The 23,731-nt window shown below is 33.2% G+C and overlaps 2 protein-coding genes, 1 long non-coding RNA gene and 1 pseudogene across 4 annotated transcripts; all 4 read left to right on the forward strand.

Annotated features, from left to right (window-relative positions):
- Positions 1-8,686: 8,686 nt before the first annotated feature.
- On the forward strand, positions 8,687-9,633 carry LOC114414330. The gene is made up of 2 exons (XR_003667186.1): positions 8,687-8,752; positions 8,875-9,633. It is a non-coding gene; the product is annotated as an uncharacterized LOC114414330 (long non-coding RNA).
- A 737-nt stretch (positions 9,634-10,370) lies between these two features.
- LOC114415390 lies at positions 10,371-12,971 on the forward strand (annotated as a pseudogene).
- Positions 12,972-14,330: 1,359 nt separating this feature from the next.
- On the forward strand, positions 14,331-17,001 carry LOC114415391 (probable N-succinyldiaminopimelate aminotransferase DapC). Its single transcript, XM_028380050.1, has 2 exons — positions 14,331-14,672; positions 15,397-17,001. The coding sequence occupies exons 1-2, from the start codon at positions 14,502-14,504 to the stop codon at positions 16,543-16,545; spliced, it is 1,320 nt and encodes a 439-aa protein (XP_028235851.1). The 5' UTR covers positions 14,331-14,501; the 3' UTR covers positions 16,546-17,001.
- Positions 17,002-20,584: 3,583 nt separating this feature from the next.
- On the forward strand, positions 20,585-22,877 carry LOC114415392 (MORN repeat-containing protein 1-like). 2 transcript variants are annotated; one of them, XM_028380053.1, is made up of 3 exons: positions 20,585-21,637; positions 22,136-22,381; positions 22,524-22,877. In XM_028380053.1, exons 1-3 carry the CDS (start codon positions 20,739-20,741, stop codon positions 22,552-22,554), a joined length of 1,176 nt encoding a protein of 391 aa, XP_028235854.1. In that variant the 5' UTR covers positions 20,585-20,738; the 3' UTR covers positions 22,555-22,877. The 2 variants fall into 2 exon arrangements, with proteins under 2 accessions (XP_028235854.1, XP_028235853.1); XM_028380052.1 differs by having other exon boundaries at positions 20,620-21,637; positions 22,153-22,381.
- The last annotated feature ends 854 nt before the right edge of the window (positions 22,878-23,731 follow it).

Consider the following 23,731-nt stretch of genomic DNA (forward strand, 5'->3'; position numbering starts at 1 on the left):
TGCTTCCACAACAGTTGGTTCATCGTGTGTTTTGCCCAGAGCACCTAGATATCATTGCCACAGATAGTCACCACATCACTGTCGATAACCACGTGTTTGAGTTACCCACTCCTCCTCCCAAATCCGTCCCTGCCATGCATCTTTGAGTTACTCTTTGTTTGCAAAATCCACGTATAAAGTTACCGGAAGTGCAAAATTAATGATGCAATCATGTTTTTTTAATTTACAATTTTCAAGACATGCATGTTTTCCCTATTAGTTATGGGGTCGGCAATGAGAAACCAAAGATATTATCTCCATAAATTATGCTAACCCCTACAAAATCGTTTTTGAAAGGAAGATGTTAATCAATATCATTAGGTACTGATTAAAAAATTAAAAAATATATATTTTTATTGAAAAACATAAAATAACATTACTTATGATTTTATTTATATTGTAGCTGGATTTTCATGATAAATATTTTTTCTTTTAATTTTTTAATCGATGTATAACATTAATTAACAAGACTCTTCTCAAAATGACACTGACTTGTTAAACATGGCCACGCCCACACCATTAAATAATTGGATTGGCCAAAACTTATGAGAGTGCTACAATAGTACAGTGACATCAGTAACCCTAAATTATTCTTTAGTTCCTAATGGACTAAAATTAAAGTCAATGGTTGACCTGATATGTACAACATTATGGGATTGTTTTACCCATAAATGCACCGAAAGACTAATTAACCCAATCCAATGGCCGGCATGTTCCTCAAAACCAGGCAAGGAAGCAGTTCCATATTTGTGAGGCAGCCTCCCCTTTCATGACTCATGATCCCGTTCGGGCGGCAAACAATATCACTTGTCATTAATCATGGTTGTTAACATGTCACTACATTATTCTTAATTAACAACAAACGCATGGAATTGTAGATACAAAGAAAGAACAAGCATTCATCTCAATACTATTTTTATTCATTCTAAGATTTGTGATTTGTTCTCCAATGATACACAATCTTTATTGTTTACACCAGGGTCCCAAGGTAAAGACAATGAAGTTATGATAATCCTAAATCAAAACTCTTTTTTCTTGACTCTGATTTATATTGGCTTTTGCACCAGTCCTTATAGGTATCCCATCATTACAGAGCTTGTGAAGTCACCATTGGAGGATCATCACATTCGTTATGACATATAAATCTCGAATATAAGAGTTAGAATACGTGAGAAAAACACTTTTACATACTCTTTAACAAAAATCAAAGATCAAAAGGAACCAAGGCTTACTTCTATTATTGAGTTGAGCAAGAGAAATGTGCTATCAACTTGTCTATTTATCACAAATCAGATTATTTGATTTTATTCTCCTTGTAAAAGGCTTAGAGTGTGGTATATATCTCAGTTCCATGGTATTTGTGGGTAAGGGATCCTGCAGTATGATAAGCAATGGTAGTGAAGTATTAAGATTCCCGAAAAACTTAAAAAGAATTAAGAACCCCTCTTATATATGTCTTAAGAACGGAAGTAATTAATTAAGGTTGTTTTCTTGTGTGATTATTTAAGGACTGGATGTAGCAAAATTAGTTGAATTTAATCTAAAATTGGTTTAACAATGTATTTTTGGTAAAATAAAGATATGGCAGAAAAATCTAAATCATAAAATATAAGTTAAAATACATAAACATAATTTAATTATAACGCACATTCAGTATAATAAAATTTTGTATTATTATTTAATAACATATTGACATATATAATAAAATTGTTAACTTTTTCTGTAAAAAAAATTGTTAACTTTTATAATTACTATTTTAGAAATCATACTCATAATGAATTCTGATAAGCTAATAATGTAAAAAAAAATTCACATTGAAAATGTATGGAAATTAAATTCTAAAAATAATAATAGTTGTTATATATTAATATTTATTATATATACCATCAAACAGGATATGAAGCTATTCTGCTTCCCAAACGGGCAAATATAATTAAAATGTCAAACATTATATTTATAAAATAGAATTTAGGGTTACATGTAGATACATGCTACAAAAGATACCCACTCCCCGGAGGACTTAATAAAATAATCAGGAAGCAGGCAAGAGAATCTTTGGGTCACAAGTTATAACCATTTTAATTAATATACATTCCAGCTGCCTATATAGTTGAGTCCCAATCTGCAAGGCGAATGTCAAACAGAAAGAATAAGAAATTAGAAAGAAGAAAAAAATAATTAAAAGTACAAACCCTCAAATGTTATGTTTCGAAAATTCCAGGCACAGGTGTGACCCTGATCTGCCAGTTGTTACTTGAACAGTGTGGAGAAATTATTATATTCTCATCGTATAACACTAATCCACTAAAGTTAATATATAGAGAGATATAGATAGATAGCATAACTATTTTAAATTATTTCATTTAAAATATTTTGCGGTAGAATTTAGGTTAAATCATAACTATTGAATTTAATATATTTACGGATTTATCTCATAATCAACATAATATTTTCAATATGCTTAAATATTTTTTTTTATCTCTATAGTATATATCAATTTTGGTTTTAATCTTAATACTTTAAAATTTAATCTCTAGTTTTTATAGCTTTACTAATTTAAGTTTTAGTTCTTAAAATTCTATTTTGTTTAAATTTAATTTAGTCCTTCTAATAAATGGTTCAAATAGCTCTTCCAAAATACATATTTTGACATATTATATTGATGATAAGGATTAAAACCATTTTTTTTTTAAAACTATTGAAATCAAAAGTAAATTTTAAAAGTATAAAAAATTGAATATTAAAACTAAAAATAAAGGAAATTATAGGATAAAATTATTTTTGATGACTTAAAACTGCTAAAACACTTAAGGAAGGGGAAGATGTTAAGTGAATGATCAACACTTTTTCCTACCCTTCCTACCTAATTTAAGCCTCAAATATTTGCTAAAGCATGAAGTTGAAGAACTATTTTAATCTCTCTAGACTTATGTAAAATATTTTCAAAATGGTTCGGGTTTAAGATGGAAAATAAACTGGAAAATGAAAGTGACGCGAATATCGTATACTTTGCATGACCCGTTAGTCCCCATGAAATGTTTCATCCATTGATAATATGGTCTACCTTTTTTGACAAATAATTAAAACACTTTAAACACCGCAATAAGTTTTTGCTTTTTTTCTTTTTATAATTTTTCTAACTATTTGCCTAAATAAAGTCATTATGCCAATACAAAAATATTTCTTAATTTGCCTACTCTCGTTTTAACTAACTGAATCTCAAATTTAATTTAATGGAATTTTCAAATACATCATCACTTTAAATAATTATTTTGTAAAAGTCAATACTAGAAAATTTTCTTATTCAAATTGTTATTGCTAAAAAAACTAGAAAAGTTAAACAAGATTTAAAAGATCTTACAGGTTTTTTTTTTAAAAAAATTTAAGATCTTAAACGTTTGAAAAAATATTTAAAAAATTTGCTAGTGGTCGACTTTTAACTCTAACAATGACAAAAAAAAAGTTATTGAAATTGATGAGATATTTGAATTTGGATTCAATAAATTAGAATGAGAATGAACAGATTGTGAAATATTTTTTTTATTGACTTGTACACTTAATTCAGGTAAATATTTATTAAAAAAAATAGGTAAAACAAGAAGTAATTGCATTGTTTAGATTCTTTCAAGTTTTTTTTTACGAAAAGAACAACTCTTAATCCATAGATAACAACTTTTTATACTATCATAGTGCATATCCATTAAACTTTAAACATAGAATATAACTTTTGTATTCATTTTGAAAAAATCAAAACAATTTAAAAATAAATATCAAATTAAAATTCAATTTATAAATTTAGGAAAAAATGTTTAAAAAAATACTAAACACAATATAACAAAAGCAATCGATCGTTATATTACATATGTCATAAATTTTTGCCATGTATTAAGTTTATAACAAACCATTTACTGTTTTACTATTTTTTTAAACTAAATTTAGACTTTAAGAAATTTTGAACTTAAAAGAGTTGCAATATGAATTAGACCTCAAGCTCAATCTGTAACAACTTCTAATCACTAAATCATATGGCATCTAGTTCATCCTCCTTACTAGTATTTCTAATAATCTTCACACAGCTAATACCCCAACTTTAACAGTTATATTAATTCTAACCCAATCTTATCTACAAGTTTGATGATTAATTAACTTTATCGTTCTAATTCCCACACTAAACACAATTAATAATTAACTTTTTATAAATAAATTTGTGCATGATCAAAGCAACATTGTCTCCATGATTTGATATTAAATAACTACTATTATTGGCAGCAAAAACATGTAGTTATGGCAGCAAAAACTATTATTGGATCGATCTATAATTTCTGGGATTCCATTAATTTCTGTATACTTTTTATACAATTGTTATGGCGTCAACGTTTAAGTCAAACTCTGCTGCTTCCTATCTCCTAGCTAGGTGAATTAAGTTGATTGTTAATTTACACAAGTTGCTTAGCGGTTTGCACACATTTATGTGACCTAAATAATTCAGAGTGGTTAACCGTTTGCTCAGTGCATCATATATTAAGTACGTAGTACCCTATTAATTAATTTAAGAATTCACAATTACCTTAGAAATGGACAACGAAAACATCAAATATGTGGTTGTTTGTACATTAATGTATGCATATGGTTACAGTGGGTGGGTCAAGTTTTGCCTCCTCACAGCGATAACAATCGCCATTGGAACACATATTCCTTACAACTGCTAGTGATTTGCTTGCAATCACACTTGCAGTTTAATTCATAGTTTGTATTAAAAATAATAAGGGAATCTTGCGTCTTTGCAAGAGACAAGGAATCTCTATATCTTTCTAGGTATATACGAGCATATATCATATACCAAAGAAGTTGCCAAAACATCGTGCTCATAAACTCATTGGATAATCTCGTGTTTTTTTATTATAAACTTCTTGTCAAATTGTGCCAACTACAGTGTGTTTTTGACTTGGATAATGAATATATAATCCCTCTGCTTTCATCGCCACTCATTTGTTCAATAAATAATATGGATGCTCGTTGAGCGATAAACATTATGTATATTCTTAAGAATATTAATTAAAACCCCCATTGCATTTTAATTTGTCTATTTTGATCTATGAGTATATACATGGTTAACCATTTCTCAAAGATAGTTCATTTGACTTTAAGACTCTTCAATTTACGAGAGATTTATATATATATATATAAAAGCAAAGTAATCATCATAACTTAATGTTTTAAGTTGGATTGTTCGTACAAATCTGAAGCATATATATTCATTTATTTTTTTCGCACATCTTTCATATGAGATTAGCTTTCTCTCTATAACCATTCAACACATTTGTATATCGTGTATACATATTAAAGAAAAATCGACTAATGTGTAGATTCATCGTTTTTCAAATTATAAGTAGGTTGTAGAGGAAATGATATGCAAGACTATTTGGTGTGTGTACAAGACTATTTTTTTACTGACATTGATTAGTCTTTTTCCGATCGATTGTCAAATCATACAATTTTTTTATCGACGTCGTCTAGGATTTTTGGACGATCGGTGATATTTTTCAATTGACATCGGCCAAAAAATAGTCCCAATTAACATCAATCGGAAAAAACCCTAGTTGATGTCAGCCATAAAAAAGTCTTAACTAGCATTGACAAAAAAAAACCTAACCGATGTCAACTGAAAACCCTAGTCGATATCAGGAAAAAAGTAGCCATGACCAATGTTGACCAAAAATTCTAGCCGATGTTTGTAAAAAAATGGCCTTATAAGACATTGAACGAAATAAAACCCTAATTGACGTCGATCAAAAATAGTCTTGATTGATGTCGGTTGAAAAATATCATTAGTCAACATTGGCTGAAAAAAATCTAGAAGACATTGGCAAAAAAATAGCTTGATCAATGTTGTAAAAAAAATCCTAACTAACATCGTCTAAAAAATAGCGTCGACTGATGTCAGCTAAAAAACATGATTAGCTGAAGTAGGCCAAAAAACTCTAGAAGATATCGGCCAAAAAATAACCCCGAACAAAGTTGGTCGAAAAAATACTTTAACTGACATCGCCGAAAAATAACATTGGACAATGTCGACTGAAAAATATCATCAGCCAATGTCAGCCAAAAAAACTTTGAACAACATTAGTTAAAAAATAGTCCCGACCAAAGTTGATAAAAAAAATCATAACTAATATCCCGAAATTAACCATCCATAAATTTAAATGGATTGATTTGGATCCATCCATTTTTTTGTAATGAATGGATTGGACGGATAATAGATAAATGGATTCATTTGTCACCCCTACTTTCATCAAATAGTTTTAAAATACGATTTTAGTAATTAAGTAGCTAGTACGAATTGTTGATAAAATTCATTTATATCATTAAGTTTCATTTTTGTTATTGGACAAATTAGTTGGATTTATGTATAGATGAATTGAATGATTAGTGGATGAATACTATCACCCATAAATATTGTACTATCTCCGGGCTAGTTTCCATATGCTAAATAATTTCAATTAGATGTTAATTAAAAAATTAGGCAGAAAAAGTTAAAACTGAAGCCTAATGATGTCAGTGATTCACATACCGCATCCTAGAATATTAAAAGGGTTTAAAAACTAAGAAAAGGGATGGGAGAACTATTTAATTGTCTTGTTAAATGGGAAAGAATCAACAAATATCTTATGTGAACTAGAAAACAATTGAAGTGTTTTTTTTCCTCTCTCTTAAAAACTTGAAAGCATCATTTACAATTTCATTTAGCCCATTAGGCAACCAAGTTATTTGAAGAAAATGAAATAAATGGCAACATCTAATTAAAAGTTTGGAAAGCAAATAGAGGCTTGTTCATACCCGTTGTCTTCTTTCAAAATATCTTTTTACTTCTTTTAGTTCCCCTGTTGTTTGATGGAGCTTTGCTATACTGACAAAAATTATTTCGAAGGGGGAGGCTTGCGAGGCCCATGATTAAAACAATAGTTTCGTCTAATAATTGATAAGCCTTTTGAAAAACTTATATATTAGGTTTGATTTTTTAAAAAAAATAAATAAGATCTTGAATTCGAATATTGTGATAAAAAAAATATGATTAAAAAAAGAAAAAATAATTAAAAGTGATCAGTTAAATTTTTCATCAAAGTTTAATTGATAAATACTTCATAATAATAGCATGATAATAAAATAAATTGTTCCACCAGTTTATCGTATTGAATTAATTCAAATCAAAAGTATTTAAATAAATTTGGATTGTTATTGTTTTTTATTTTAAATTTAAATCGAATCATTTATAAATAATCATTGACGTCAGTGAAGCGTTCGAAGCCGAGAAAATGCAAACGTGATGTTGCAGAGCACGACGATTCGTTTTGGAGCTCCAAAGGTCATTGAGAAACACCAACAACTTAGCATTGTGGGCATGCCCTTCAGGTTTTCCATTCAAATTATAGCAAAGATAGTTCCTTATTTGTTTATGTTTTGTAATGACCATCAACAAGAGTATTATACCTACCTAAATTGGTTTTTACACATGGTCAATTTTATGTTGCTTTTTCAAGAGTCAAGTCCCAAAAGGGCTTAAAAATACTTGATTATCTTGGATGAAGATGGTAGGATGTGTACACCTGCCAAAAATATTGTATACATACAGGTTTTTGAAAATCTATAGAAGTCTAATTGAATTGGGTAGAGAAGGTAAATTTTCAAAGCTTTCTTAATCAATTTTAATTTTTTGGTAAATGAAACTCATTTTGGTGTTTGGTGCGCAAATGGTTGAGAAGCAAAAGTGAAATGAGGTTCTTATGACAGTCAACTCACAACACACATGTTTGTTAAGTCTCATACCTTGCCAAAAAATAAATCTGAATGTAATTTGATTACCAATTTATACTTCTCTCCTATACATTTATAGGCATTTATTACCCAGTTATATGGATATGAATGTCACAACTATTTTTAATCTTTTAAATACATCTTATTCTGTTTTTTTATACTGGAAAATGCATATAAATGTGTTCTTTTTTAATTTGACTATTTTTAGAACAAATGAATATTTGAAATTAAAAATTAAGATTAGGATCCAACTTCCGGAGAAACTTCATCAGCTATAACAACTTCTGATATGCATTTCTGTTTGAGAGATTTTTAATGTCAATTTGCTCGATAGAATTTGTGCTTTAGAATAACTTAAGAAAAATTATGTTGGGCTAGTTCCGGTTTCTGATTGTTTTATAATAAGAAAGAGACATGAATATTCTTTCTGATTACTTGTATTCATGTTTATTTTTTATTTATATTTATATAAATAAATGAATTCTCGTAAAATTAATTTTTATATTGAAAGGAGACAAATATCATCAATTTTTTGTTAGGTGGTCATCTATTAGATACTTTTTGGATAAGTAAACTTGCTTTGTTTTTTTAAATATGTTGGTCATATTTATACAATATAACATAATATGATATTGTTTTTTTATTTATGAAATTTATAGTATGAATAGTTCTCAAATAATAATTTAAAAAAAAAAGTGCTGCACGGATACAAAAACTAGGTAATTCAAATCAAAAGTATTTAAATAAATTTGGATTGTTAATTATTTTTATTTTAAATTTAAATCAAATCAATTATAAATAATCATTGACGTAGGTGAAGCGTTGCCAGAAACACCGACAACATAGTGCTGTGCGCATGCCCTCCAGGCGCCAATGACGAGGTGTCAAAGCTTTCCAACAGGTTAGAGTTAGCATCACTCGGGGAAGGACTGTGTTTTTATTTTGCTTTCTCCATTCCTTGAATTTTTGTTCTTCTTTCATTTTTATGTTTTTATGTCTGATAGTTTAATGGATCGATTATAGGTATATCCCAATACACAACTTCCTTTTTATAATAGTCAAAGTTGGTTTGGAAGGGACTTTGGTTGCAGGAGTTCAAAGTTCACGCATGTGACTTGGCGATCTTAGTTGAATGTTATCTAACTTAGTTGTTGTGTGAGTGGAAAATGTGAAAAAAGTGAGGGTAGGGTCTTTGAGTGATAAGCACTGGGAGTGTATGTATTTGTTATGGTGTTGAAGACGCAACATAATTAAACAAGGGGAGTACACAATCACCTATTCTAGTGATGAAGGGAGGGTTGAGAGGTGGCCTTCCACTAATAAAAAACTAACAATTAATAATTAATATTTGTCCGTAAAAAAAATCACCTATTCTGAAACAAGGATATTTTAGGGAAAAGAATTAGAAAAAAGAGTGTATTAGTAATCAAGGGAAGTGGAAATAGCAACTCCCTAATTAAAATAATAAAGAAACAGACTTTGTTGACGCGGCTGAGCCCAAAACCAACAACAAATAGGTGAAAAAGATCAGGGCTTGGGCTGAAGAGAGGCTAAGCTTCATTCATTTTGGGCCAGCCATGCAAGGGACAAGGGCATGATCCAGACCAGATTTAAAAGCACAAAGATGAAGGGCTTTGCTCCTGCACAGAGCCCCTTCGTTTAGCATATCCTCTGTCTCTCTTTCAATCTGTTGTTATCTCCCCAAATTCCATAATCAGTTTTTAGTCAAGCTATTTGTAATTAGTTTGATTGGATATTTTTATTTATTTATTTATTTTGTAATTTTTGTGATGCGTTTTTATTTATCTTGTAATTCTGTTTTGAGTGTTTTGTACTTTTTAATTTGACCAGACATTGGTATTTTACAAGAAGCACGAGTGACCCAACGCAGTTATACTTTTCAGCTCTCCCATTTTTCGTTTTTTAGTTTAATTTTTAAAATGGGATCAAGCTAGTCTAATTTTGTGGGAAAATGTAAGGCGCAAGCAAAATTGGGCATTGGGTATGAGTGTATGTTAAGTATTTTTTGTAATACATGCTGGTATAAGTGACAAAATCACATTTTATGGATTCTCAAATCTTTCATCGTGGTTTTATTCTTTTGATTTTGACGACCAAAGTTCTTAACGGGAATGCAGACAAGCTAATTAATTAATTAAAAGTCCAGCAATGCAACTCAATCGAGTTAGTGGGAAGATCATATTCTTTCACTCATACATATCCAGGAGTTATCAGTAAGCATGTGAATTAATCAACATAAAATTATTTGTTTAATTATTAATATTTAAGTGTTGAGTATATAATTATATTAAATTCTTAAAGGAAAATTTTTATTATCTATAATAATTTTATTTAACTTAAATAAAATTTTCTCTAATAAAAAATAATTATATGAATAAATAAGTCGGATCAAGCCCCTTGTTCTTCACTTAATTAAACCACGTGCATCACACATGATTGTACGTGGCTGGTACATGTAGGTGCTCTACATTGAACACAACACAATCCCAAAAATCAAAGCTATGATATGACTTTTAAAAAAACTGACCATGTGCAGCACGTTTTGGTGAGACATAATATTTTTGTATAGTGTTTTTTCTTTGTTTTGATTGTTGTATATATGTACCCAAAAATAGTTGGAGCTACAGCGTAATCCTGATCTTCCTTCAACCATGTCGACTGTTTCCACTGAAAATGAGGCCACAATCCAGAAAACGCATTATCCTTTGCAGGTCCACCCTCTGACTCTTTCTCCATCTCTAAAATTTCACCTTCGTGATCTATTTATTTATCAAAGCTTTTTTGCACATGGTTTCCTATATGTATTTCTTTTCCATTGATTCACGATTGGATTTCGTTCTTCCAGTTTGTCTGCTGCTCATCCATAAATGGTGAAAGCTTTTAACTGTCGTTAATTTATGTAGGGCAGTTTGGATAAAAGGTGCTTCTAACTTCTAGAAAATAATAAAAATAAAATAAATTGTAGTTAAAATTAATTTATGTACTTCTTACTCTTCCAAAAAATGGGATGTATAACTTGATCTAACTTTTAAAAAAGTTTAATTTATTTCATTGTTATATTTTTTACTAGTGGTTATTGAAATATATAGGTGAGTTTATTTAAATTTAATTTTTTTAAATAATATTTTTTTAATAAGACAATAGGATTTATTTTTTTTCTTATTTTAAACAAAAATAATTTAAAAAAGCATATTAAAAAATAAAAAATAGCTTATTTTTTTTAGAATTAAGTATTCATCTCAAGAAATAAGTTTAAAAGAAACTAAAGTATATGTAGTGTCTTTAATGTACTTGTATGAGGATTTTAATGTTTATCGCAACATGACCCGTCTAAATGTTAATCGTGTTATGCTTCTATTGGTCACATTATGTCAACCATCACACACTCTAAAAATCAACCCTGTTTATTCCGTTTAGTTTATATTCATATTAATTTCCTGTTGAATTTGCTCAGTTTCTTGGCGAAGAGTATGTATTTTTGCTACAATTGAGTTTGGTTTATTTGAGGATGCTGTTGCTAGCTAGCCTCTTCATCTCGTCAAACCTTTCCAATCGGTTCAAGGACTCAGGACTAAGTCTTACCTGGTAGAAAGTGAAGGATTTTTGTAAATAAAAAAACTAGAGTTCGTTGCTATTTATGCCATACACCTAGTATGAAAATGACTCATGAGCCATGCGTTTACTTTGATTGTTGCTGATTGTTATTTATTTGTTTGTCAGGTTGCGAAGCGCTTAGAGAAGTTCCAAAGAGATTGGGGAGGTGCAACCAACCAGAAAGATGGAATCATAAACCTTGGACGAGGCTTTCCCAACTTTGATGGTCCAGAATTTATAAAGGAAGCAGCAATTCAGGCCATCAGAGATGGGAAAAATCAGTATGCACGAGGTTTTGGAGTTCCAGAACTGAACATTGCTATTGCTGATAGATTTAAGAAGGATACTGGAATAGTGGTAGACCCTGATAAGGAAGTTACTGTCACAAATGGATGCTTAGAAGCAATTGCTGCCACTGTGCTAGGATTGATAAATCCCGGTGATGAGGTTATCCTGTTTACTCCTTTATATGATTGTTATGAAGCCAATTTAACCATGGCTGGTGCAAAAATAAAAAGCATCTCTTTGCACCCTCCAGATTTTGCTGTCCCAATTGAAAAATTGAAGTCCATCGTGTCAAGTAATACACGTGCCATTCTTATAAATACTCCTCACAACCCTACTGGAAAGATGTTCACTTTGGAAGAGCTCAATGCTATTGCATCACTTTGCATTGAGAATGATGTTCTAGTTTTTGCTGATGAGGTTTATCACAAGTTGGCATTTGATGTGGAGCACATTTCAAATAGCTTCTTTGCCTGGAATGTTTGAAAGGACAGTGACAATGAACTCAATGGCAAAGACATTCAACTTAACAGGATGGAAGATTGGTTGGGCCATAGCACCCTCACACTTATCATGGGGAGTGCGACAGGCACACTCTTTCGTTACTTTTTCGAGCCCCAATGCTCTGCAGTGTGCTGCTGCAGTAGCTCTTAGAGCACCAGACTCTTACTATGTAGAGCTGAAGAGGGATTATATAGCTAAGAGGGCTATTTTGGTGGAAGGATTAAAGGCCGTTGGCTTTAAGGTATTCCCACCCAATGGAACATTCTTTGTGTTAGCAGATCACACCCATTTTGGAATGGAAAATGATGTTGCATTTTGTAAATATCTGCATAAGGAGGTGGGGGTGGTGGCAATCCCTTGCAGTGTGTTTTGCTTGAATCCAGAAGAGGGAAAGAAACTAGTCAGATTTGTTTTCTGCAAGGATGAGGAAACTCTTAGGGCCGCGGTTGAGAGGATGAAGGAGAAGCTTTGAAAATGATCCCAATGCTTGATTAAGTCATGTAATATGCATTGAGTTTTATGTTGGATTATAGTAACTTCTGGTTGATTGAATTGGATGTCCAACAATCTATCCATTGCCAATTTCTTATTTGTATGAATCTTGATGTTTTTATTGATGTGGGTTTTTATTTTTGGGGAGTGTGGAGTAGGAAATAAGCAATAATCGAATAAGCATGCAGTTCTGTTGTAATTTGCAAAAAACTTTCTTGACGTAGGCCACATAGAATTTTCAAAGTTTCTCATATTATAAATTTAAATAAGAACAAATCCTGAATCTCAATACCTGGTGTTATATTACCTTCTGATGCCTCAAATTCTGTACTAAATATAATATCAAGAATGAGATTTACATGGATCACCTGCCATGCATGTCGTCGATCAGACTCTGCTGAAAGAGCATCTTCAGCTTGCATGAGCTTCAAACGGCTTGATCCCAGTTGTTGAACACAAGCCTACCCATAACAGAATTCCCAATCAGAAGACAGATAGTGGTTACCTTCTTGTAAATTCATTTATCCCACATTTTTCCGAGCACAACCTCTCGATTCCGAGCCAGGAATCTTAGCACTTAAACATGAATACTTAGCAGCTATAATGTCAGAGACAGACAAGTAGACAACAACAAAATCATAAACCATTCATGTTAGACAGTTTGGGAGAAACCGTGACCTTCAAACTTCAAAGTCACTAACCAAAGTTCACTCTTCAGGTTTTTTAATACTGACTTAAATTAATTTACATATAATCACTTACTAAAATAATTTATTTTTCAGTTATTTCAATGATATTTACATTTATATTTATATGATATATATATATATATATATATATATATATATATATGATGATTACACTTCCTTAAAAAAATGACTTTTACACTTGTTTCCATAAATAAAAAATGTGTTGCCCCACTACACGCGCTATTTCTTGGACAAATAAGTTAGTTTGGGAAAACAAAGAATTAATTTTCCATTTTAAGCAAACAATTTTCTTATTTTAATCATTTTTATAATAAGAGAAATACCATAATTTTTTTTTCTAATGCTTTTTTTTTTTTATCTTTTCTGCTCTTATATAAATGTTTAAAATTTCTTAATATTATTTCTTCTTCTTATATTTTAAAACAAGCTAATGTAACAAAAAAATGTATTTTAAAATCGTAATTAACTTTGTAATTTATATATATATATATATATATATATATATATATATATATATACACACACATTATGTTGTTATAATTTCAACATTTTTTAAAAATATATTTGTCAAGTATTATCAATATAAATTTTTTATAGTATTAATTAATTAAAAATATTTTAAGTGTAATTTTAAAATAATTATGTACAAATTAATTCATTTAAAATTTCTGGATAATAGGTGATTGAATAATAATTAAATGATACTAATATTTATTTTAATTAATTCATTTATGATTTAACATTGCTGGATAATGGGTCTATTGGACTAATTAAAATGTGACATAAAACCATGCGAAAACGCAGGAACTGGAGGTTTAGTAACGGTGTTCCGAACCTGATAGATCAACGGTGGAAGAAATGTGTATTGGCTCCGAAGCTGGCATGGTGGTCAAACATGGAATCCTAACCTAGGCTAGGTTGCACAGATTCACTGAGTGCATGTCGCATGCTGCCCTGTCTCTACAAAATAAGAGATAAAATATTTATCTTTCGATCTGGCAATCGCAGCCCTGATAGCCGTCAGCACAGGTCTATGGTATACACATGAAATTCACGCCTTCCTCCAAATTCTTAGGCTTTTCAAATCACTTCCACTCCCTTCTCGTACCCTCTTTCTCTCCGACCCCAAAGTTCTCATCTTCCTTTTCCGCCACCATGTCCACTCTTTCCACTCAGAACGACACCGTCACCCACAAAACGCAGCAACCTTTGCAGGTTCACCCTTTCCAGATCTCTTTATTATTATGCCTCAAGATTTTAATGTCTGAATGTTAATTGAGCGCATAGTGTCTGTGTATCTTAGCTTTTGTTTCTGCTGACTACCTATTTCTTGGCATTTACATCATGATGCAGTGTTCTTTCATATATGGGATTTGACAATCACACACTATAAATAATAAATCACCCTTCTTTTTCAATTTCCTTTTTATTTTATTAATTATATTCATATTCCCTTCTGAATTACTTAGTTGCTTGGTGAAGGTTGTATTTTTTGCTACTACAAAAATGACATTTGGACACCCAAAATGCTCATTGACACCTAGTGTGAGAGATAAATGAGAAAAATATAGGAATGATAGGTTGTAAGATGTACTAGGAGGGGAGAGATAAAGAGAAAGAGTTTTAACTGGGTGTTTTGAAAAATGGGGTGCTCAAATGTCATTGCTCTTCCTACAATTTAGTTTCAATTCTTTTGTGGATATTAACCTGTTTATTTTGTAAAACTAAAACCTACTGCAAGGACCTAAAATCATATCTTGCCCAGTAGAATTGGGAGGGTTTTGGGAGTGAAGGGAGTTTGGTTCTGTTTTGTATCTGGCAATGGCATCTTCAGACCAAAATAATGCCAAAAAAATATGGATTTTGTTTTGGTTCTGTTCTGTACCTGGCATTGGGTTGTTCACTGTTTGATTCTTGTTGATCGTCATTTGTTTGTCAGATTGCAAAGCGCTTAGAGAAATTTCAGACAACAATCTTCACTCAAATGAGCTTGCTTGCCATCAAACATGGGGCCATAAACCTTGGTCAAGGCTTTCCCAACTTTGATGGTCCAGAATTTGTAAAGGAAGCAGCGATTCAGGCAATCAGGGATGGGAAAAATCAGTATGCCCGGGGTTATGGAGTTCCAGACCTGAACATTGCCATTGCTGAGAGATTTAAGAAAGATACTGGACTTGTGGTAGACCCTGAAAAGGAAATTACTGTCACATCTGGATGCACAGAAGCAATTGCTGCAACTATGATAGGATTAATAAATCCTGGTGATGAGGTTATTATGTTTGCTCCTTTTTATGATTCTTATGAGGCCACTTTGTCCATGGCTGGTGCAAAAGTAAAAGGCATCACTTTGCGCCCTCCAGATTTTGCTGTCCCTCTTGAAGAGTTGAAGTCCACCATCTCGAAGAATACCCGTGCCATTCTTATAAACACTCCTCACAACCCTACTGGAAAGATGTTCACTCGTGAGGAGCTCAATTGCATTGCATCTCTTTGCATTGAGAATGATGTTCTGGTTTTCACTGATGAAGTTTATGACAAGTTGGCTTTTGATATGGAGCACATATCGATGGCTTCTTTGCCTGGAATGTTCGAAAGGACAGTGACATTGAACTCCTTGGGGAAGACATTCTCCTTAACAGGATGGAAGATTGGTTGGGCCATAGCACCCCCACACTTATCATGGGGAGTGCGACAGGCACACGCTTTCCTCACTTTCGCAACTGCCCATCCTTTTCAGTGTGCTGCTGCAGCGGCTCTGAGAGCACCAGACTCTTACTATGTAGAGCTGAAGAGGGATTATATGGCAAAGAGAGCTATTTTGATTGAAGGATTGAAGGCTGTTGGCTTCAAGGTATTCCCATCCAGTGGAACCTACTTTGTGGTTGTAGATCACACCCCTTTTGGACTGGAAAATGATGTTGCATTTTGTGAATATCTAGTTAAGGAAGTGGGAGTGGTGGCAATCCCTACCAGTGTGTTTTACTTGAATCCAGAAGAGGGAAAGAATCTAGTCAGATTTACTTTCTGCAAGGATGAGGAAACTATTAGGTCTGCTGTTGAGAGGATGAAAGCAAAGCTTAGAAAATGATCTCGATGCATTATTAAGTCATTATATGTATTGGATTGAAGACATTTACCTTTGTAGAAGCTCAAATGTAGGATTCTAATAACTTCTGGTTCATTGAATTGGATGCCCTACACTCTTTAGTCACTACCTACTACTACTACTTAGCTGCCATGATATTTGTACTTCCCTGGAATGGATCATCTTCTGAAGGGTATATACAATGACCAGAAATCATGTCTACCAGCTAGTAAGTGATGCCATTCAGATTTGATTTAACTTTTACATTTATGGGTTGTATTTCAATGAACCATGATCATTATCTTGCTGTCTTATCCCCTTATTGTTAAACCTCTTCTTCCTTTCGTTTGGATGCAAAGAATCAATCATGAAGCGGGACATGACCTCTTTCTTAATTATTTCCTCTAAGATTTGGAATGTTATGAATCTCTAGGCGGGTAGACCTCCTATGCACCCCTATCATACGACAGCAATTGATGTGCAACTTTGTTTTTATTTTCCTAATTCTCACTATGATTCTTATGAGTTTCCAGGCATGCATTAAGCCTCTAAAGTTCAAACCAACCAATTTAACTTTGAATAAGACAAATCATCGAGAACGCCTAACAAAAATGTGAAAATCTAAGAGGTGGTGAATATTCAGGCTAAAGAAGCAATAAGTTGAAAAAAGAAAAGAAAAATTGGCCTAACAAAAAATAAATCATATTATCAGTTTTGTAGAGGGAAGCAAAAACTATAGCTTCTGAAGAACTATTGTCAGTTATTAGGAAGTGGAGAAAACATAGACATAGTGATGAATCATTGTTAGCGAGAATGGTGTATACTAAGCAAAGGAGAGTGAATAAGAGTTTATTTACATCAATTTTTTTTTTTAGGAATACATCAATATTATTTGAGAAGGCTATATTATATAAACATGGTAGGCACAAGAATATCAATCAATAAGTAAACATTATCTATTAATCATACACGTTTTATAGCCTCCAACCAATGTATGTAGAGAGACAATGACAAGATCCTAATTCTATGGATTTGACTCATAAACACTTGGACTCCATAAGTACAGGGCACCTCTTCATCCAAGCGTGGGCTGTCTTTGGAGGATGCTTGGCTCTATAATTCATGTTCTCCATTACACCTACTATTTGGTGTAAATTTGAAAATTTATAATTTTAACTGTAATGTCGATGAAGCATATTTTGTAACTGGTCGAAGACAGAAGAGGGGGGGTTCAAGTTAGAGATAATATGGTCCTAACATGCTAGGGAGAAATAAAGGGAAGTATTACAATATTACTAGAGTGAGCAAAGCAATATGTAAACAAATTTGTCGTGCTCAATAGAGAAATAAATTCGTTTAAATGTGGTGTGATTTCATCTCTAGGCCCAGCTCGACTTGAGCAAGACAAGACATTGAAGACGATACGTGACTAATATGAATCAAGTGTGAATTATTTGTGCTTCGTAACTAAAGACAGGATAAGCATATTTGATTGTTACAACTTACAAGCTTGTATCACAGTATTATTGCACCCTTCTACAACCGCAGATTTATTGTTTTCATTTATCCTTTCCTTGTGCCGTTGAAGACATAAAAAAAATTGTCATTTTTTCCCGTTTTATTCATAAAATAAGGGAATTTTCATGTTATTTCACCAATAGTTAGTTATCTCACGAACATGTTGCACGGGTTATTTGCTTTATATTTATTAATTTCACTAAAAAATTCTCAAAAAATTATTATTATATTATCACATCATCCCCTCACCCACCCCCAATATCAAACCTCGATGTTGTCACTTTCAAAAATATTCTACTTTATCTTATCATTTGCACATGATTTTTTGAGGAAAAAAAAACCATTTGTACATTATTGCTATTTATCCTTTCCTACTTGGCATAAAAATAAAACATGACGTTTAATTCGAATGGTTTTATTTCTATATTTTTAGCTGCTAAATTAGTTGAATTTCAGTCTCATTATATCAACAAAAATATCCTTTAGTAGTGTTTGTTTAGATAATAATAAGTTCAATTCCATTTAAATAAAGATTCAAATTTAAGCCATAAATGTTTTTTTTAAATAAAACATTTCAACTTAAATGATCCAATATCTTGTTACTAAAAAGAGTAATACAAAGTTCTCTCTTTCGGTTATTTCAACTTTTTTTTTTTTTTTGAAAGAGAAGGGTTATTTCAACTCAAGAAGAATAGTTAAGCTAAGATATTATCATGTCAGTTGATGTACAGGTCAAGTAGTGTTTGCATAGATTTATAATTTTTTTATTAACACACATTAATTTCTATTAAATAAAAATTAACGATAAAGACAAGTATAACTAATATTATAAAGAAACAACCACTGATTTTTTTTCTGATTAAAGGGATTTCTGAAAAACAAAAATCCTCACACACACACATATATTTGTTGATTTCTTTTCCGTGTGGAACTTTTATTACTCAAATTCTTAATTGTCCCTCATTAATTAGAGTCCTATGCACACAATTGAGAGGAAGCTTTCCAAGTATTTGACTGTGCCAACAAGGGCTCAACATGCACACATACTTCATTCGCAAGGGATTTCCACATGGATTCATCAGTCGCCTGTGTTTGTCCATCATTTGAACCATCATCCACTTGGATGCACCTTGTTATGATCATGGATAGCCCAACAAGTCAAGTAACTACATCGAATGAATTAATTACGCTAATGAATATGTTGACCGAAAGTTTCAAGACATTAATAAGGCTTACTTTATTCACTCGTATTTGACTACACCAGAATTTTCAAGACTAACTTGGTCACTGATGTGGAAGCCTACAATGAACTTAATTACAATTATGTAGACAAGAGGGAGTAAAACAACTAGCCAACTATACGGATTACAAATAATTAGTCTTGTTCAATGCACCCCACGTATGTTGATGCTCAACCACAGCTTTCTACCTTTAACTTCGTTTACCACTACAGTAGAAAAGAGAAATTTAGTAGTGACATAGTTCAAATTTCAAAATAGAGGATCTGATCAAACTTAGAATTACATGAAAAAAATAAAGCGTCCATTTGCCTTGTATATACACCTGATATGACCTGAACGCATTTTAGTTGGTATCTTCCTTATATATTTCTTTTGCTTTTAGATCTATTTACGTCTTTAGCATTTTAATATGCTGGGAAACTTATTTTGTGTAATCATCATTTTGTGCAGCAAGCAAAATTCCGAAAAACAGAAACTAAAAGCTTGATTATCAAAATCCAAAGTAGGTTAAAACAACAATTCACCAAACTAAAGCATGGGTATTTGCTCCTTCCATCCGTTGGTAGGAATAAGAAAAAAGAAACAACTAAATTACTGAAATTAGCAAGCCATTATTAAAAATTAAAGATAGTCAGGATACTGGGACGTATACTTCTACTTTCAAGAAGTTAACATAACATACATAATCACGAATTAAAGTATACGTTGGCGCGTCGCCAAGTACACTCATATGTACAGTCAATTTAATTTGATAAAATTTTATGATATAAGTAGCACAACGAATAGTTTAAATTACATTAACTGATATTTATATTTCTGTTTAATGCCATAGATTTTTCAAATGTTAAAATTAAAATACTCAATAAATCAGATAAACAGGTGAACCTTGTCGATTTACATCCACTCTTTCAAACTTGTGAAACAAGTCGCGAAAAAAGAAAAAAAAGGAAAGAGAACGTTGAATAAGAATACTTTGCCTTTTAGCCTAAAACAGAATATTGAATTTCCTTACATTTTTATATGCTATAGTACATGGTAGCCGAAATAGAGTGAGAAGCAGGGGATATGAAGGGTGATTAACGGAGTGGCTAACCTGAAGCAAAAGGAGTAAGATGGGAATATTAAAATAAAGTGGCGGCACGTGCCGGCCTGTTACAGTAAAGCGAAAAAGGCACGAGGCCGAATGAATCCCGACCCGACGATCATATCAACCCATGAAGACCGGGATCCAACGGCCAGAAACGCATCCCCAGAATCTGAGCATCCAACGGCGCATGTTGAATCTAAGTTCTTCCCATCTGAATGCCCCCATAAATACACCAAACCCAGCACCCACTCGAGAGGAAGCTTTTCGTGCTGTGTGGTGACAGTTGAATGGTTCCCGTAGATGTCGCCGGCGGTGACCAGAAAAGTGGATCTGATTATTAACTCAGAAAAATGGAACATCAGAAGAGCGGGAGCAAGCTAACCAGAAACCACTCCTCGCTTCTCCGATCCTCCGTTCACAACCTCTCTTCCATCATCACCCAACACGAACACGAACAACAACTCCTCCTCGATGTTCACGACGATGACGACAAGAACAAGAAGCCCAAGAAACCCCACGTCCAGGCTCAGGCCCAAGCCCACCATGCCCAGGCCCTGGCCCACAGGTCTTCCGCCTATTCCGCCCTGGCGGTCTTCTTCCTCGGCGCGTGCTCGCTCCTGTTCTACTTCTTCTACCTGGAGGTGTCCTCCTCGGAGAATTTCCTGCTGGCGCTGATCTTCGTGGCCGTGGCGCTCTACTTCGTCTCCAAAAACAAGGGCCTCATCCACAGATCGTTCTCTCTGGCGAAGCATTCGTGGGAGGAGAATGTGAAGCGCCTAGGGTTTTCCAAGGCGGCAGCGGTGGCGAGGCCGGTGCAGTGGTTCATCGGAGACCCCGCCGCAGCAACAACAACCAGGAAGAAGGCGGCGGCGAAGATAGTGAGGGAAGGGGTGGAGTTTTACAGCAATGGGGATTTCTACGAAGGGGAGTTTCACAAGGGAAGAAGCAACGGGAGTGGGGTCTACCATTACTTCGTGAATGGGAGGTACGAAGGGGATTGGGTGGATGGAAGGTACGATGGGTACGGAATTGAAAGCTGGGCGAGAGGGAGTCGCTATAGGGGACAATATAGGCAAGGGTTGAGGCACGGTTATGGGGTTTATAGGTTCTACACTGGGGATTCTTATTCAGGAGAGTGGTGTAACGGTCAGAGCCATGGCGTGGGTCTTCAAACTTGCTCCGATGCTAGCTGTTATATTGGTCAATTTAAGTATGGCGTCAAACACGGTCTTGGCTGTTACCATTTTAGGTATGTTTCTATGTTTTTAATGCTGTGTTGGACTGCTGGGTGTGATTGTTTTTTTTTTTTTTGCATGATTGTGTGATTGAGTCTTTGTCTTGCTGAATGCCTTTCTTTAAAGATCCGGTTTTTCTTGCTGGTTCTCTGTTTTCCTTAGATTTGTAGAATTAGGGATTTTTTGTGGAACCCCTTGTTCAGTTATTGAATTCTTAGATTCTGCTTTCACTGTGAATTGTGCCAAGTTGAAACTTGTTTTCTTTCTCCTCTGTATGCATTGACTTGTTTCAAATTTAGATGGCTTGGTTGTCATAGAACCGATTGATTGATATTTCTAGTATTGATTTATGTCGCTTTTTAAAAGATATTACATGATTTTGTCTAGTAATGGAAGAATTGACAAGTTTTATTTTTTTCTTCTAGTGAGCATTTATTATTTCGTGGGAGGTTACAGTAGACAATAAATGAGGTTTTGGATGTGGCTTTTCGAAAAGTCTAATTTTTTTGAAGTAATTGTTGTGCTGCAGAAATGGGGATAGATATGCTGGAGAGTATTTTGGGGACAAGATACATGGATTTGGGGTCTACCACTTTACCAATGGCCACTATTATGAGGGAGCATGGCACGAGGGTCGTAGGCAAGGTATTGGCTCATACACTTTTCGAAATGGTGACAGAAGATGTGGTGAATGGGATGCTGGCACCCTCAAGCAATCTCTACCACCACTATCTGATGTTGTTCTTCGAGCAGTTCAGGTACTTGTTATTATGGACATTTGATAAATTATTAGTATTAACTAACATGGTTGTCTTCTTGCTATAATCTCTTTAAATGCTGTTGGTTTGTTTTCTTCCTCATATGTGTTTGTTCTCATTTGATGGGTTATATAAATTGCAGGCTGCTAGGAAAACAGCAGAGAATGCTATAAACCTTAAACGAGTAGATGACCAGGTTAACAAAGCAGTAATCGCTGCGAGCAAGGCTGCCACTGCTGCTAGAGTTGCTGCTGTGAAAGCTGTTCAGAACAGGATGGATGGAAAATTTTGTGACACTGATGTCTAAGAATTAGATGTTAGCTTTGTTTGGAATTGTAATTGTAATTTTTTTTTTTTTTTACTAATTTTGAGTCCTTGGAAGATGTCACCCTGGTGAGCAAAAGCTTATTGGAGGTTGAAGAGAGAGTATGTTTGTTTCACCACACTGTAACTTGTATATAAACCATGTATATCAATGAAAAATGAATTTGCTCAATCTGTTTCTTGATGATTAGTTATTTTTATTTTACACTCCTTTCGGGTTTTTTAAGGAGCTTCACTGGAAGAAGTGGTTGCATTGTGGCAAGTGAAGTTAAACTTGGAACATTGGGATGCTTGATCCTACCAGAAAAGGCTATTTATCCTATCTTTTCTTTTTGGTCATGCAGAATATATGTATCGGCTGTGAGGTGACACTCTAAAATTGATTAGCTCGCGGATTGGCTAATATTTTTGGCAATTATACGGCGATAGCTAAAATCCATGTTGGGGCGACATAGTTACTTACTGGTGTAATACTAGACTTAAGATTTGTGTTTAATCAAACAGGGAATTAAGATTTATGTGAAAAAGTAGATGCTGGTGTAAGATTGACCCTTGTGCACAGAGAATAATAATGGTTGTGTGTGCCCCATTCCTGTATTAGAGCCAAGTTGTTGACACGAATAGACAAATAGCTGATGTTGATAAGTCTCTGGTCGAGAGTCTCCAATTAGGCCAGCAACTCACAATGAAGGGTCAAAACCACCCATCACCGAAAATCCTGTCTACTTGTTTTAATATATCAGCCGGTGGCATTCTGTTCAAGATAATATTATTATTAGAAACCGCCATTACTTAGATCAGGATACTATTATTATGAGAAACTGCCATTTCTTTAGATCGAATAAAATTACGAGAAGGAAACAAATAGATGACACTATAATAGCATTATATTTTTGTAATAAGAATCCATGTGACGCTCTCCTCATGTAGGACAATGACAGGAATTCTCTTTCCATTTTTATTATTTTGTTTAAACTGTGGGCACATGATGTAGTGGTGGGTAAGATCTTTATCACTTTTTACAAA

Source organism: Glycine soja, chromosome 6, assembly GCF_004193775.1.
Source record: "Glycine soja cultivar W05 chromosome 6, ASM419377v2, whole genome shotgun sequence".
Taxonomy (NCBI): domain Eukaryota; kingdom Viridiplantae; phylum Streptophyta; class Magnoliopsida; order Fabales; family Fabaceae; genus Glycine; species Glycine soja.